Below are 15,712 nucleotides of genomic sequence, written 5' to 3'. Positions count from 1 at the left end.
GCTTTCATGCTGAGAACAGAATCAGACTAATGGTCCAGTGATGCTGCAGAATTCACTTTTTATGTTGTGATCGGTGTTGAATTTTAGAGTCAAACTGGTTAAAGATTGCCGCGTAGCCTATATAAGTCAAGAAATGGGATATGTTTTCATTTTTTAAATTTAGAAACGTTCACACTATAGCCAACTAATTACCTCTGCGGTCTGTAATTCATAAACCACTTTTGATAAATCAGGGAAACTGTGTGTTAACCGAAACCCAAGAGTGGCCCCACCCTTTTTTTATCTGCATCAGGTGACACCCAATCAGAGCAGGGCTCCAGGGCTCGGGGCCGCGCCCAGCCTGTATCGGAACTCGTGGACGCACAGCAGTTAAACGACAGGTGTTTTGTCCTGCAATTGAAGTCGACCCACACGGACCACGACTGTGAGCTCTAAAGACAAGTTCATTAAAGATTTACTGTTGCAGATGGAGTAAGAACACGCGAGAACATTAATAATATGATACATTTTTTTGTAAGAAGCTGAGTTTGTTCTCACATCAACTGCTTTTCGGCTGTGAAGTTGGATGGAGTGATTGATATTTACATCGATCTGGTTTACTGTGTAGGGCAGCTGTGGGTTTTTGTGCACAATGGATTCAAGTATTACAAGGCGAACAGGAGTTTTACTACTTATTTTCACATTTTCAAGTTTTCTGCACGGCTCTAGAGGGGAAATCCCAACCCAACCAACCGGCGGCAGTGTCACGATTTTGCCCCCGGTTAACCTAGATAATGCCCCCCAGGCCTATCCAGACCCGGTAAAGGAAAATATGCCAGTGTTTACAATGAATTACCAAAGAATACAGTTACCATTTGAGATTACTCTTTGGGTTTTGCTGGCTTCATTCGCAAAGATTGGTGAGTAACAGTAGCCTAACATATGCTGAAACTGGTGATTTTATTGACACTAAGATAAAATAGCTGATTATTTTATCAGTAGCCTAATAGGTGTGACCTTTTCATAGAACTAAAGTTAGTCTACGTCTCTTTTCTCAGGTTTCAATGTGTACCACAAGATCACCATCTGGGTGCCAGAGTCATGCCTTCTGATCAGCATTGGTCTGATAGTGGGTGGCATCATGTACTCTGTCCATGAAGAGCCCCCCGCTGTGCTCTCCAGAAATGTCTTCTTCCTCTACATGCTGCCCCCGATTGTCCTTGACTCAGGCTACTTCATGCCAACCAGGCCTTTCTTTGAGAACATCGGCACGGTCTGTTACAAATCCGCCACGGTTTCCTAAAACAGATTCAACATCTTGTTCTAGCATATAGACAATATGCCATTTTCTTTCTGTGTTTGCAGGTGTTGTGGTTTGCAGTGGTGGGGACCCTGTGGAACAGCATCGGCATTGGCGTGTCTCTGTTTGCCATATGCCAGATAGAGGTGTTTGGTGTGCAGGACATCAACCTCCAGGAGAACCTGCTGTTTGCCACCATCATCTCGGCCGTGGACCCTGTGGCCGTGCTGAGCGTGTTTGAGGACGTGTCTGTGAACGAGCAGCTCTACATCGTAGTGTTTGGAGAATGCCTCTTCAATGATGCTGTCACTGTGGTGAGTGGGCTGAGGCAGAGGCTATGAAAGTGACTTTTTGCATGTTAGTGGGACAGTTGTTGTGAAACAGATGTGTCCACAGGCCTGAGCTGTGTATCTTAGGAAGCTTGCTGGCTCAGATACCGCCAAACCAATTTCTGAGGTCACTGTTGCATTTGATACTTTATTGATCCCCAAGGGGAAGTTGGCCATATGGGAGAAGTACGTACAGACAGCATCGCCTGGAGCTTGACTGAACCAAGCTCATGCTCAAATTCCTTCCCTCACTCTTTTCTTTTTGTGTTCAAACACACCCATCCAGCTACAATTACATGCTCTTATCTTTGATGTTGCAACCCTTTTGTTTAGTTCACAGTAGTGGAGCTGATACAGAAAATGAGGGCGAACATTTACCCAGGAGACTGGGAAAGCCAAGGCATAGTCAGGACAGAGAGCTCTTTGTTGCAGAATGTAGTAGAAAGTAGAAATACTTTCGGTGAGAACTGCAGTCACTGGTTAGGTGGAAGGTGACAGTTATAGGGGCCCAAATGGTGGAGAGGACCCATCAAACTTCAGTAGGATCCTATTATTAAAAAGTGGGGCCCCAGAGTTTCTAGCTCCGCCCTTGAGTGTAAGTGCCAGGTTATGATGATTTGTATCATAACTTCAATATGCAAATTTAAAACTGGGAACTATTGTTGCCATACTCTCCATACATATCTGCTTTAATTAAATGTTAAAAGGCTCCTGTTTGGTTTGTCTCTGATTTTTCAGTGGTTTGTTAACCGTTGTGTCTGACAGGCTCATCCCAGAACAGAAAAGTCGCTTTAAAGGATTGGTCAGTGATGTTCTATATTTAAAAAAATACACCAGCAAGCCACACTAGATGACATGTTTCTCCTGAAAATATAGCACCCCAAAATAAAACTACAGTGCACCGCTGTTATAGGAAATAATATAGCCTTTAAAAAATTTAAGTAAAATGTATTTTGGAAAAAATTGGGGTGGGGGTAAGTGGCACAGGCAGGCTGGGGAATTTGAAAAGTATTGCAAGATGGTCTCTGGTTTTGGTCTTCTCATGGGATTTGTTGACAAAGAAGAAAAAAATAGCATATCACCAGATGTATCCTTTAAATTAGCCATGTGCTAAGTATTTTTACTCATTAATGACTTTGTCAACACTGTTTGTTGCTGGGAAACTTTATTCTGCATAGCAGCCAATTGCTAATAGTCACATGAAGCCCCTTCCTTGATCCAAATAAGATCCTAAAATGTTCCCTGCCAGTTAAACTGTGACTCAGATAGTCTCTGACCAACTTAAAGTAATCCTTAAAATGGCTCTGTGGTATCCTGTCTTTGCCTCAGGTTTCACATAATTTCCAATATCTACAAATTTCTTGCTTTTTCTAAAAATGTACTTTTGATGGTCGCGGGCAGTCAGACAGCAGATTTTAAACAGTCACATCATCATAAAAACAGCAGTAAGTTGTTAGAGGTATCGTGGAATACGAGGAAAAAGAACAAAGCCGGTTGCTCTGGCAAGTTCTCTTTTTACCATGAGTCATTCAGCGCACTTGGTGAAATGGGATTATCAAATTGCAAACAATGCAGAGTAAATATTTCAATAAATTACTGTTATCTGTAACTATGTCATTAGAGGCCACAGCCCTTGACTCTACCTATGACTTCTCACAGGGATATGCGGGATGTTTGACTGCGTGGCTGCATGAGTGTTTCAGCATGTGTATGTGCATGTTTACAGGTGTTGTACAACATGTTCAACTTTGTGGCGTTGATGCCAGAGGTGGAGCCAGTGGATGTTTTCCTCGGGGTGGGGAGGTTCTTTGTGGTGGGGCTCGGTGGGATGGGCTTCGGCATTGTGTTTGGCTTCGTGGCCGCCTTCACCACAAGATTCACCTTCAAGGTCCGAGAAATCGAGCCACTCTTCATATTCATGTACAGCTACCTGGCCTATCTGGTGGCCGAGCTCTTCAACATTTCATCCATCATGGCGTGAGTAGATTTAAAATAAATAAATAAATAAATCCATGGTAAAATATTGTAATGCTAGAAGAATACAGCAAAAAAACATCTGCAGTTTATGTTTTTCTGCAGCATTGTGACCTGTGCTCTCACCATGAAGTATTACGTGGAGGAAAATGTGTCCCAGCGTTCCTGCACAACCATCCGCCATGTTGTCAAGATGCTTGGCTCCATCTCAGAGACGCTCATCTTCTTCTTCCTGGGGGTCGTCACCATAACAACAGACCATGAGTGGAACTGGGGCTACATCCTGTTCACATTGCTGTTTGCTTTTCTATGGAGAGGTCTCGGTAAGGATAGGACACTGGGTGTCTGCGTCATGTTGGAGGTCAGGTTTTGTTTGTCTTGGCGTCTTTCACTCTTGTTGCAGGATTAAAGTTACCCTGTGGAGCTTTTGACCTCTAGTAGTGCTATGAAGCATGTTTTTACGATTTTTTTTTTTTTTTAATGAACCCATTGGTTTCACCCTGTCACACTAATCACAATTTGCAATAATGGACCAACAAAAGAAGCAAGCATGGATGCTATTAAGCAAACATGGATGTAAACAGTGCTTGTCAGACTTCAAAGACACACGATGCATTTATGTAAATAACCCTGAAGCCCGCTAGAATATCAAAATAATGTATAAAACTTTTAAGACTAGCTAACCCCCCCCCTCTTAAAAACCATGTTTTTGCTGACATCTCCTTGCTGTAGTTATGTAACAAAGCACACTGAAAAAGGCTTGATACTTTGAAACTGAGAGGGCAGCAAAACATGTTTTTTCAGCCTGGTTATGTTGCTCTTTGAAGTGCTCATATTATGTTCATTTTCAGGTTCATAATTGTATTTAGAGTTTGTACCAGAATGGCTTTATGTGGTTTAATTTTCAAAAAACACTATATTTTTGTTGTACTGCACATTTCTGTTGGAGATGGTAAGTCCCTTTGGGGTGGACTTTGGGCTTTTTCACTTTGTAAACCTATAATGTGCACAAAAAGATATATAACACAATAAAGGGAAAAAGGCAAAAAGCATAATATGAGCACTTTAAAGCTGCATTCATTGATCTATATGTGATTCTTTTGTTTATCACTTGGAGACGCAGAAAAGCTGTAAATGCAACATATGTTAGTTAGTGCAGCTTCAAATAACATCCTGACATTGTTCTTTCTTTCTTCCCAGGTGTCTTGGTGCTGACTCAGATCATTAACCCTTTCCGCACCATCCCATTTAACTTTAAAGATCAATTTGGTCTGGCCTACGGTGGTCTGCGAGGTGCAGTTTCCTTCGCCTTGGCCTTCACTCTTCCTGAAAACATTGTCCGCAAGCAGCTTTTCGTCACTGCCACTATTGCTATCATCCTATTCACGGTCTTTCTTCAGGTAAGGGGTGTCTGTGTATATTTTAAAACATTTAACAGTGTGTGTGTGTGTGTGTGTGTGTGTGTGTATATATACAGTGCCTTGCGAAAGTATTCGGCCCCCTTGAACGTTTCGACCTTTTGCCACATTTCAGGCCTCAAACATAAAGATATAAAACTGTATTTTTTTGTGAAGAATCAACAACAAGTGGGTCCCAATTATGAAGTGGAACGAAATTCATTGGCTATTTCAAACTTTTTTAACAAATAAAAAACTGAAAAAGTGGGCGTGCAAAATTATTCAGCCCCTTTACTTTCAGTGCAGCAACACTCTCCAGAAGTTCAGTGAGGATCTTTGAATGATCCAATGTTGACCTAAATGACTAATGATGATAAATAGAATCTAGCTGTGTGTAATCAAGTCTCCGTATAAATGCACCTGCTCTGTGATAGTCTCAGAGGTCCGTAAAGCGCAGAGAGCATCATGAAGAACAAGGAACACACCAGGCAGGTCCGAGATACTGTTGTGGGAGAAGTTTAAAGCCGGATTTGGATACAAAAAGATTTCCCAAGCTTTAAACATCCCAAGGAGCACTGTGCAAGCGATAATATTATTGTAAGCGGGTATCAGACCACTGCAAATCTATGAAGACCCGGCCGTCCCTCTAAACTTTCAGCTCATACAATGAGAAGACTGATCAGAGATGCAGCCAAGAGGCCCATGATCACTCTGGATGAACTGCAGAGATCTACAGCTGAGGTGGGAGACTCTGTCCATAGGACAACAATCAGTCGTGATAATTCGCACAAATCTGGCCTTTATGGAAGAGTGGCAAGAAGAAAGCCATTTCTTAAAGATATCCATAAAAGTGTCGTTTAAAGTTTGCCAAAAGCCACCTGGGAGACACACCAAACATGTGGAAGAAGGTGCTGTGGTCAGATGAAACCAAAAATCGAACTTTTGGCAACAATGCAAAACGTTATGTTTGGCGTAAAGCAAAACACAGCTCATCACCCTGAACACACCATCCCCACTGTCAAACATGGTGGTGGCAGCATCATGGTTTGGGCCTGCTTTTCTTCAGCAGGGACAGGGAAGATGGTTAAAATTGATGGGAAGATGGATGGAGCCAAATACAGGACCATTCTGGAAGAAAACCTGATGGAGTCTGCAAAAGACCTGAGACTGGGGACCGAGATTTGTCTCTCCAACAAGACAATGATCCAAAACATAAAGCAAAAATCTACAATGGAATGGTTCACAAATAAACATATCCAGGTGTTAGAATGGCCAAGTCAAAGTCCAGACCTGAACTCAATCGATAATCTGTGGAAAGAACTGAAAACTGCTGTTCACAACGCTCTCCATCCAACCTCACTGAGCTCGAGCTGTTTTGGCAAGGAGGAATGGGCAAAAATGTCAGTCTCGATGTGCAAAACTGATAGAGACATACCCCCCAGCGACTTACAGCTGTAATCGCAGCAAAAGGTGGCGCTACAAAGTATTAACTTAAGGGGCTGAATAATTTTGCACTTCCAATATTTCAGTTTTTATTTGTTTTAAAAGGTTTGAAATATCCAATAAATTTCGTTCCACTTCATGATTGTGTCCCACTTGTTGTTGATTCTTCACAAAAATTACAGTTTTATATCTTTATGTTTGAGGCCTGAAATGTGGCAAAAGGTCAAAAAGTTCAAGGGAGAATACTTCTCAAGGCACTGTATGTATGTATGTTGTATGTATGTATATGTGTATATATATATTATATATATATATGTGTGTATTATTGTATTATATATATATGTATATATATTGTTATATATATATATATATATGTATGTATGGTAAGTGTGTGCTGTCCTCCTGCACATTATTTACACAAAGGCACGCATTCCACATACACACTCCACATAATATATCTCACACACACATACACACACAATACACCACATCCACATAGCATACTATGCACACACCATATAGCTAATACCCCCACCACAACCCGCCACCCCAACCACCATAGTGGCACCCAAGCGCACATACCAGTCACAACAACCAGCACACATTAAAAGAAAGTACACCCAATATAATTAACCCACAACAACACACACAACCACTCACATAAAACTCTAATACATACGAAACACACACAATTACACACACACACACACACACACACACACACACATCACACACAATACAATCACACACACACACACACACACACACACACACAAAACACACACACAAACACAACACACAACAACAACACACAACACAATCACTAACAAAAAATATACACATACACACATGAAAATAAACACATACACACAATAATATACACACACATATATACACACACAATACACAAGCAAAAGCATATATACACACAACAACAAACATATAAACACAAATACAATACACACACAAACACACAAAAAAAATACACACATAACAATACACAACAAAAAAACAACAAAATAACACAAAAAAATACAAAAAAAAAGGAAAAGGAAATAACATACAGAAAGGTGGGAGATAGAGGGGAGGTTAAAAAAAAAAAAAAAGAAAAAAAAAAAATGTGTGTGTGTGTGTGTGTGTGTGTGGTAGTTTTGTCTTAGTAGTAGAACTAGTTGAATCAAATAGAAAAATAGTCTCAGTCAGAGAGAAACAGACTGACGTCCTGTGTCATGATTTTCCTTGGAACACCACATGATTTAAAGTCCATATCAGAATTGATTTCATTATCTAATAAGTTGTGCAGGTTTTGGATGTAATGATCTTGCATTCCAACTCAATGTCAGACCAATGTCCGATTAAAATGTCCTCTTTATCCACCAAAACGATCGGAAGCTGCTGCAATAAGGACTCTGGATTATGTACCTTCTACTTTAATTAATGCCCAATATTTTGAAAGTAATTTGAGATTTTAAAAGTATTTTTTCTTGGTTCTGTTGAATCTGTGATCTTTCTTTCTCTCCTCCACAGGGCATCAGTATTCGACCTTTGATTGAGTTAGTCAATGTCCGCAGAACCAACCGCAATCTTGACACTATCAACGTAGAGATTCACTGCAGGGTATGCTACAGATTGTAGATGTAAATGTGGTAGACGGATGTATGTTTTCTTGTGCACAGTTTGTTAACAGGTCTCACTTTGCTCTCAGCTCATGGAGCACACAGTAGCTGGCATTGAGGACCTCTGTGGACAGTGGAGCCACTTTTACTGGAAGGACAAGTAAGAACCTCTCTCAAAAATCCATTACCATATATAATTCAATTTCAATTTTATTTATAGTATCAAATCATAACAAGAGTTATCTCAAGACACTTTACAGATAGAGTAGGTCCAGACCACACTATCATTTACAAAGACCCAACAATTCAAGTAATTCCCCCAAGAGCAAGCATTTAGTGCGGGGAAAAACTTCCTTTTAGGGAGAAACCTCAGACAGACCTAGGCTCTTAGTGGGCGGTGTCTGACTATGCCGATCGGGGGCATGATGAACAGTGGTAATAAGAGTCACAATAAAGATAATGGAACTATGACTAGAAATAGTAGTTGTAGTAGTTCATGGTGTAGCAAGGCGTTACAGGGTGTAGCAGGACATAGCAGGGAGTTACAGGACGTAGCAGGGCACTTCAGAGCGTAGCAGGGTGTAGCGGGGCATAGCAGGGCGCGGAGCAGGACCACGGCGATAGCTGCAATCATGATTTAGAGTCCAACCTAATCCAAGGAAAACTGCTGGGCGACAAAAAACATAAGCGATCTGGGGAATAAGCTCCCCAGAGCTAGGTTAGAAACAAGCATTTCTGGGACATGGATGCACACAGATGGAAAGAGAGAGGAGAGAGGAGCTCCGTGTGTGAAAGGAAGGAAGTCCCATGGCAGTCTAAAACTATAGCAGCATAATTAAGAGCTGGTGCAAGGCAAACCTGAGCCAGTTCTATAAGGGTTGGTAGATGAATCTGACGACTGTGGAGAAAGCAGAGAAGAGAAGGGGTGCCGTGTCTGCAGACATACACCCTCCCCCGCCGGTCTAGGTGAACGCTGCAACTCCTCACTCCCTAACTATAAGCTTTATCAAAGAGGAGAGTTTTAAGTTTACTCTTAAATGTGGTGATGGTATCTGCCTCCCGAATACATATATAGTCAAGAGTAGCCTACAAAATGTACACATTACTCACTTAATCTTAAACTACTCACCGCTTCATATCGCTAAGTTTGAAGATAAATAATCTGCAGTGAAACTGGAAGAGAGATGGCAGTTTCAGTTTCCTTCTTTGTTGTTTTGTTTGACAATGCTATTGTTCACTTCGTGACTGTGTGGGAATGTTGACTAATCACACTTGGTGTCGTGTTCAGCTTCCGCCATTGGCAGTGACACAGATGTTCTAAAGCTCTTCTGAATCTTTTACCCTCACAGTATTTGCATTACATGAATGCATTATATTACCACAGTATTCTAGTAGTTTGGTGTTACATAGTTACCCTGCTGCAGCTAAAAACTGCTTTTTGTGAAGACAATTTTCTATCTTCAGCTATTAACTTTGCACAAATCTATTGTTTATAGATTTGAAAAAATATTCATTTTTCATTTTTTTGTGAAAAACCCAAATTAATTTGTAAATTTAGGTTTATGTCCACACTGTAGACTCAAAAAGATTGATGTCTGAGTGAGAATGTATTCATTTTGACTTTTTCTTACCAGAGGAAATTACTTGCACCTACTGTTACAAACGTATTTGGTTTGGAGTGTAGTTTATGTGGGCATTTTAAACACTAACACATTTCAAATGAATTACAGTAAGTTTTGACTTCGTCCTCCTTTAATATCCACTGCTTACACTACTCCCTTTATGCCATGCCTTTTTTATCTCTCCAGTGTTCTTTCTCTTCCTTGTAGCTTTATTTACACACACTTAATGGTTTTCCCGTGAGTTGGGTTTCTCATGAATGCAAATTTTAGGTTGGATTAACTAAGCTTTAAGGGCGGGCGTTTGTTAATAATATCCATATTGGGTGAACAGTGACAGTGTAGCCCTTTTTCTACACAGCCCCCTCAGCTTTAGGACAATCTAGCAGGACAATGATCCTAAACTTACAAATAGCCAACAGTCGGATGTCTTTGATTGATAAAGTCAGTCACGTGTCCTCAATCCCATTGATCATGCGTTTCATTACTGAAGATCAGACTTAATGCAAAAAGCCTCTAGAATTGAGGCTTTTTGAAGAATTGCAAATGGCTGCATTACCAGGTAAGATATTAAGCGTCCGCTGATTGATGTTGATCAGAGGTTTCAGCCCATCAACCAACCGCAAAATAATATAAAATAAATACAAATAAATAACTTACGAAAATACTATATACGTACAGTTTTACTATATACACAAAGTGAAGCATGAAAAAAACAAAAAAACCTAACTATAACATGTAAACGAGACCAAGAAAGTTGCAATAAAAAAGTTAAAAAAAATTACACTCAAACATATATAACATTTGATAAGATCATACTAAGAAGTATTGTTTGTGTAGCCAGAGCCTAATAAAGTTTATTATTTTGTGTAATAGACCTTGATTGTTATTAAAATCGCATCAATGAGCCACACCGGTAGTGCCGGGTGTCATGTTCCTTCATTAGGAACGCACTGTTGGTTTTGATCTCAGATATCTCAGTTTAACACAAGCTGTCGACCCTAACCAATGTAATCCCGTTTCTGTCCATGTCAGGTTTTTGAAGTTTAACAATCGAATCCTGCGGAAAATCCTGATCCGAGACAACCGGGCCGAGTCCAGTATTGTGGCGCTGTACAAGAGACTGGAATTGCAGAACGCCATGGAGATCCTGGACAATGTGTCTGGAGACATCAGCGCTACTCCGTCCATCGTCTCTCTCTAGTATGAAACCTTCATCATGTCTCTCTGTTTCTGGGACGATCACACTACCTCCTTACTGTCTGTTCAGATCAAAGGGATTAGAGAAAGTAATCTGTTTTCATCTGTCTTTTAGTGAGGAAAAGAAAAGCTCTGCTAAGCCTAAGAAGAAGTTCCTGGCTACTGACGTGAAGAACATGCATGACATCCTGTCCAAGAACATGTACAAGATCAGGCAACGGGTGAGATATGAAATCTTCTTGCAGAATAACAGCTGTGTGCATTCTGCTTTTTTTCCCCCTATTCCCTTCTTCTCTTATCAAACATCACAGTGGTGGAAAGTAACAAAGTATTCAAGTACCATATTTCAATACAGTTTTGAGACATTTTGTATGTCTATGTTACACTTTATACTTCTATTTCACTAAACTTCAGTCTTTTCTCTCCCATTATTCATGATTTATGTTATGACCTTTTGGAGGGGCCCGGCCCCTATGTTGGGAACTACTGTAATAAACTATTGAACAGTATACTAAGTAGTTAACACAAATTCCATCATGCTGATTACATGTTAATGCATCTATATGGAAAACATAATAATGTCATAAGATCTGCCACAGGCATAGACTGTAGAACAGTAACTTTTTCTTTTTCCTTTTCTGATAATACTCATGCATGTTTACTCAAGTAGCAGTAATGCAGGACTTTCACATGTATAAGAGCATTTTTACATTGTTTTGTTGGTACCTTTACTTAAGTGAAGAATCTGACTAGTTCTTCCACCACTGATGCAGCAGTGCCACTACAGCTAACACCGACAATATGCAAACATTACAACTACACTGCTCCCAGAGGCACTGTTTGACTGAGTAAAGGCCAAAAGCTACCCCTACTCTTCATGCATTTGCATGTAGCTGTTGTTGTAGTAAACTTTCACCTGCTTACAGAAAATACAGCAGTGTCTTGCTTGTCTCACATGTGCTCCACTACAAAGCTAAAAAAACTCTAAAAGGAAGCCACATGCATCTCTTTTTCCCAAACACAGTAATTGTAATACCCTCTGTTTTTTACATGAAAAGGAAGTAGAAGCTTGAAAAGACAAGAGCACCGTGTACATTTTTTTGGTGATATGTACAACAGAGCAACAAGCAGACGCATGGACCTTTTCAGGTTTGACAGGTGTGGCCAGTTTTGGTTGAGTAATCTGAGCTTTAAAGAATGCGTCTCCTCTGAACACATTTTTTAACTGTCTATTTGTGTGTTTTAGTTGAGGTTACCTTGAGGTGAAATCATTGTGGCAGCCTGTAGGCTCACACTTGTAAATTTACTACAGATGGACACGTCCTAAATAGTGGAACCTGTGAGCTGGAAGCATCTAATTTGCTGTGTTATGTTGTATCTTGTACTTTTTTGTTATCTTTAACTAGACGGTGTCATACACAAATAAGCATGCCCTGCCCAATGACAGCCACAGCAGAGAGATATTGATGAGACGCCACACCAGCATCCGCCGCAGCCTCCGACCTGGCAGCTTTCAGTCATCGGTAAGTAAGAAAGCTCTGTACCTGGGGCTGGTTTTGACTTTAGGTATTACATGAGTCTTGCTACAAACAGTACGTTCTCAGCATCTTAGTTAGAATTAAGGAAGTGAGAGCGGAGTTGAACCTTGTGAGAAACATGTTACTTATCTTTCAAAGTGTTCCAAATTAAACATGGGGTTCACTTTCTTTATCCCATCTCTCATTCATTATTCTCTTGCCAATTTTTTCACTCAGCAGTTATATTCCCATATTTTATTGTCAGGTGGTGCCCAAATACTTCTCTCTTCCTGCTGGGAAAAGTCTGGACACAAAATATCCTCCCAGGAGGCAAATCTATACAGGTATGCTTCTCCAACTACTTTTAACCACTAAACATCAATTTCTCTCCCTTTTATGTCCCTTTTAAGTAGATTTAAAGTTGGAATAATCATCGTAAACACAAGATTCACTTAATAGTTTTCTTTCCAGAGCTTTTAGACCGCACCTCAGTCTTTTTCAAAAATGGATCTTGCTTAGGTGTTTGTGTATCAGCTTGTTCTAGCTCTTCATTTAAGCTGCAGTATATGATGCTCACACTGAGTGAAATATTGTTTTTAGCCATGCTAGCAGTGTGGCTCTTGGGATGGCAATTGGCCAATGAAATTTTGTACAAACATTTAAGTATCTGCACAAGATGCATTTTAACATTTGTGATTCCCTGACTTTTCCTCCAGCATCATCATCAGGTCAACTTTTCTTTAGTTTATGTTATAAAGCTTATATAACTGCAAAACTAATGGCATTCCCATTCGCCTCAGCTGTACTCTTACCATGCTGACTTTGCAGTTAGATAAAAGCTGTGCATAAGTACAGCCTTACAGATGTTAGCACCATTCCAGCTGTCCTGTGTATTATTTGATACACCTTTCCAAAAAATCATCTTGTTTAGTATCTTTTGCAACTTTGAGAATTCCACTAGAATTTGAAATAAAGTTATGTAGATTTGAACGTTTGGCTGCACAACATAAGTTTGTCACGACTGATCCAGCAGCAGGTTAGTGTTCACATTAATTTCCTTATTCATCAAGGACCTTTTTCAGTGTTACTTACATGCCATTGTGTGATTGCATAATTCCATTTACTAAAAGTCTCCGTACAATTTTACTATTTTCTTCACCTGTCCCAGATGATCTGGAAACAATGTCAGAGGTGGTCTACCACTCCAGACCCTCTCGGTTTGGCAAGCCAGCACGCTCCTCTTCCAGAGCCATGATGCCTCTACGCAGGCTGGACACCCTAACGGAGGCGCCCTCTGTTAACCTGCTGGATGAAAGCACAGGGGAGGAGAGAGGCAGCTCAAGGCGCGGCACGTCCAGAACAAACTCCTCCTCCAGTGATTCCCACATTCCTGCTCCTCACCGTCCATTTCACTCCTCCGTTGAAAATGACAGCAGCTCAGCTTATAACATTAGAAGTGGGCATCATGAAGTGGAAGAGGAGCAGCAGCAGCAGCCTCCACCTCCAGCCTGGGTTGCTACACCCAGAGACAACGCAGCACAAAACCCTCTTCTCAGACGGCCTCAGTGGAACCCCAAGAAGATGTAAAAGAGTCTCTGGGCTTTCAAGAGCAGCTGGACTACCATAGAGTCTTAAAAAAAAGTACAGACCCATTTAGTTATGTCAACTTATTTCTTTGTTTTAACTGAACGAGCTTATACAAGTTGTGGATTTTGAACTCAACTTTATGAGTTTTTGAAAGTTAAACTTGCATTTATTCATTGTGTTGACTATTTGAATTTTTTGTCAGATATGTATGTGTTGATTGAACTTGGGTATGTAAGTTAAGTTATCAGTTGAAAAAAAAGCGTTGCCTTTCGAGTTTAAAATAACCTGTCTTCTTCCACCGCAAAGTTAAAGCATGGACACAATAAATTAATTATACACCGCCGATAAGTGATGTAGCCTATTCAAATTTCTACTAAAATATAACACATGTTTGGCAAACAAGAAAGCACTAGTGCCATCGGCGGAGGGAGTACCTGTCAACAACTTGTGAATTTCACTCTTCTCAAATTGAAATGGAAAGTTCTTTTCAAAAGTCAAACGTTTAGTCTCGCCCACATTTAGCCCAACCCCGATCTGTGTACTGCAGTCAGGTGCTATTGGTTCACTGGCTGGTCAATTCCCATGATGCAAGGCGGTAAATAGAGTTGTGTTAAAATTTGCTGAAAAGTTTGCAGTTTGTTCGAAATACAAATGTAACTTTATGAATTCCGTTTATGAAACGTGTCTGCTTAGAATGTAGTGTTTTGTTGCCTGGTAATTGTCATTGTTGTGCTGGTTTACATCAGCACAACAATGTAACCATGAGTTAAGTGACTGTTACGTTTGATAAGAAGAGCTGGAGTATTGCATTATTAGACTTTGAGCAGTAATAGGCTTCATTCAGCCATTAATCTGCAGCATGTCACTTCACTAGCATCTCTTTTAAGTGAAGTGATGCAAGGTCAGTGGCTTTAGAGGAGCCCCTATTTTGCATGGGGACCTGGGCGGCTGAACCCAACCGCCCCCGCTATCTCTAATATAAATGTGGTTATGTTGTTTTAACTTAAAACTGAGTTGTAATAAAGCAGAAAAGTATATCTGTTATACTAGGCAAGGAAGGTTTCTTGCATTATTAAAGAAAATAAATTATTTGTTTTAACTTAAACTATGAAGTTAAATCAAGTAATAAAAAGTTAAATCAACTAAAAGAACAACTTTAACAAAACTAGAACACTGTAGTTACATCAACCTCATTAAATTTAATTTCTAAGTTGAAATAAAGGCAGTCTTCAAGTTGAGTGAACTTTGATTTTCAAGGCAGCAAGGGAACTTGCATTTCCAAGTTAAACTAACATGACATTTATTACAGTGAAGGAGCATCAGGATCTTTACATATGACTGTTTTTTTGTTGTTTTTTTACTGTTTAAAGACCAAGTAAATTAACACTGGAGATTCATTCATTACTTATTAGAGGTGACTCACCCTCCAGAATGAGCCAAAAAGACAGTCATATGTTGGTGTCAGGCACATCAGAAGCACAGTGCACTATAATGAAGGAACTGTATATCAACTCTCAAAAGTTAGTCATTCTGACAATTTTATCTGTGCAGTTCACACCAATGCAATTTTCATTGTTTTATCTTCCCATAGATTTTTTAAAGACAATGTAATTTAAATGATTTTATTTGAATAATTATTTCTTTGTCCTCAGATGTAAATATTTAGAATGTTTGTACTTTTGTATTGTCTATTGTGTGTGACAGGTGTAGGATTGTGGATAAAAAATGTTTTTTTTATATAGACCATATAC

The 15,712-nt window shown here is 39.9% G+C and overlaps 1 protein-coding gene across 1 annotated transcript; it reads left to right on the top strand.

Moving 5' to 3' along the window:
* Nucleotides 1-355: 355 nt before the first annotated feature.
* On the top strand, nucleotides 356-14,090 carry slc9a2 (solute carrier family 9 member 2). The gene is made up of 13 exons (XM_039817091.1): nucleotides 356-899; nucleotides 1,038-1,252; nucleotides 1,345-1,593; nucleotides 3,335-3,585; nucleotides 3,688-3,905; nucleotides 4,783-4,982; nucleotides 7,950-8,039; nucleotides 8,128-8,198; nucleotides 10,693-10,860; nucleotides 10,973-11,078; nucleotides 12,264-12,380; nucleotides 12,640-12,718; nucleotides 13,543-14,090. The coding sequence occupies exons 1-13, from the start codon at nucleotides 632-634 to the stop codon at nucleotides 13,959-13,961; spliced, it is 2,451 nt and encodes an 816-aa protein (XP_039673025.1). The 5' UTR covers nucleotides 356-631; the 3' UTR covers nucleotides 13,962-14,090.
* Nucleotides 14,091-15,712: the final 1,622 nt, after the last annotated feature.

This window comes from Perca fluviatilis, chromosome 12 (assembly GCF_010015445.1).
Source record: "Perca fluviatilis chromosome 12, GENO_Pfluv_1.0, whole genome shotgun sequence".
Taxonomy (NCBI): Eukaryota; Metazoa; Chordata; class Actinopteri; order Perciformes; family Percidae; genus Perca; species Perca fluviatilis.
This window is presented reverse-complemented; position numbering and strand designations above follow the sequence as displayed.

Excerpts from the sequence above, each read along its gene's own strand:
- slc9a2 (XM_039817091.1), top strand. The coding sequence starts at position 632 with ATGGATTCAAGTATTACAAGGCGAACAGGAGTTTTACTACTTATTTTC. Across the intron at positions 4,983-7,949 it reads TATTCACGGTCTTTCTTCAG|GGCATCAGTATTCGACCTTT; the intron begins GTAAGGGGTGTC and ends TCTCCTCCACAG. Across the intron at positions 8,040-8,127 it reads ACGTAGAGATTCACTGCAGG|CTCATGGAGCACACAGTAGC; the intron begins GTATGCTACAGA and ends CTTTGCTCTCAG.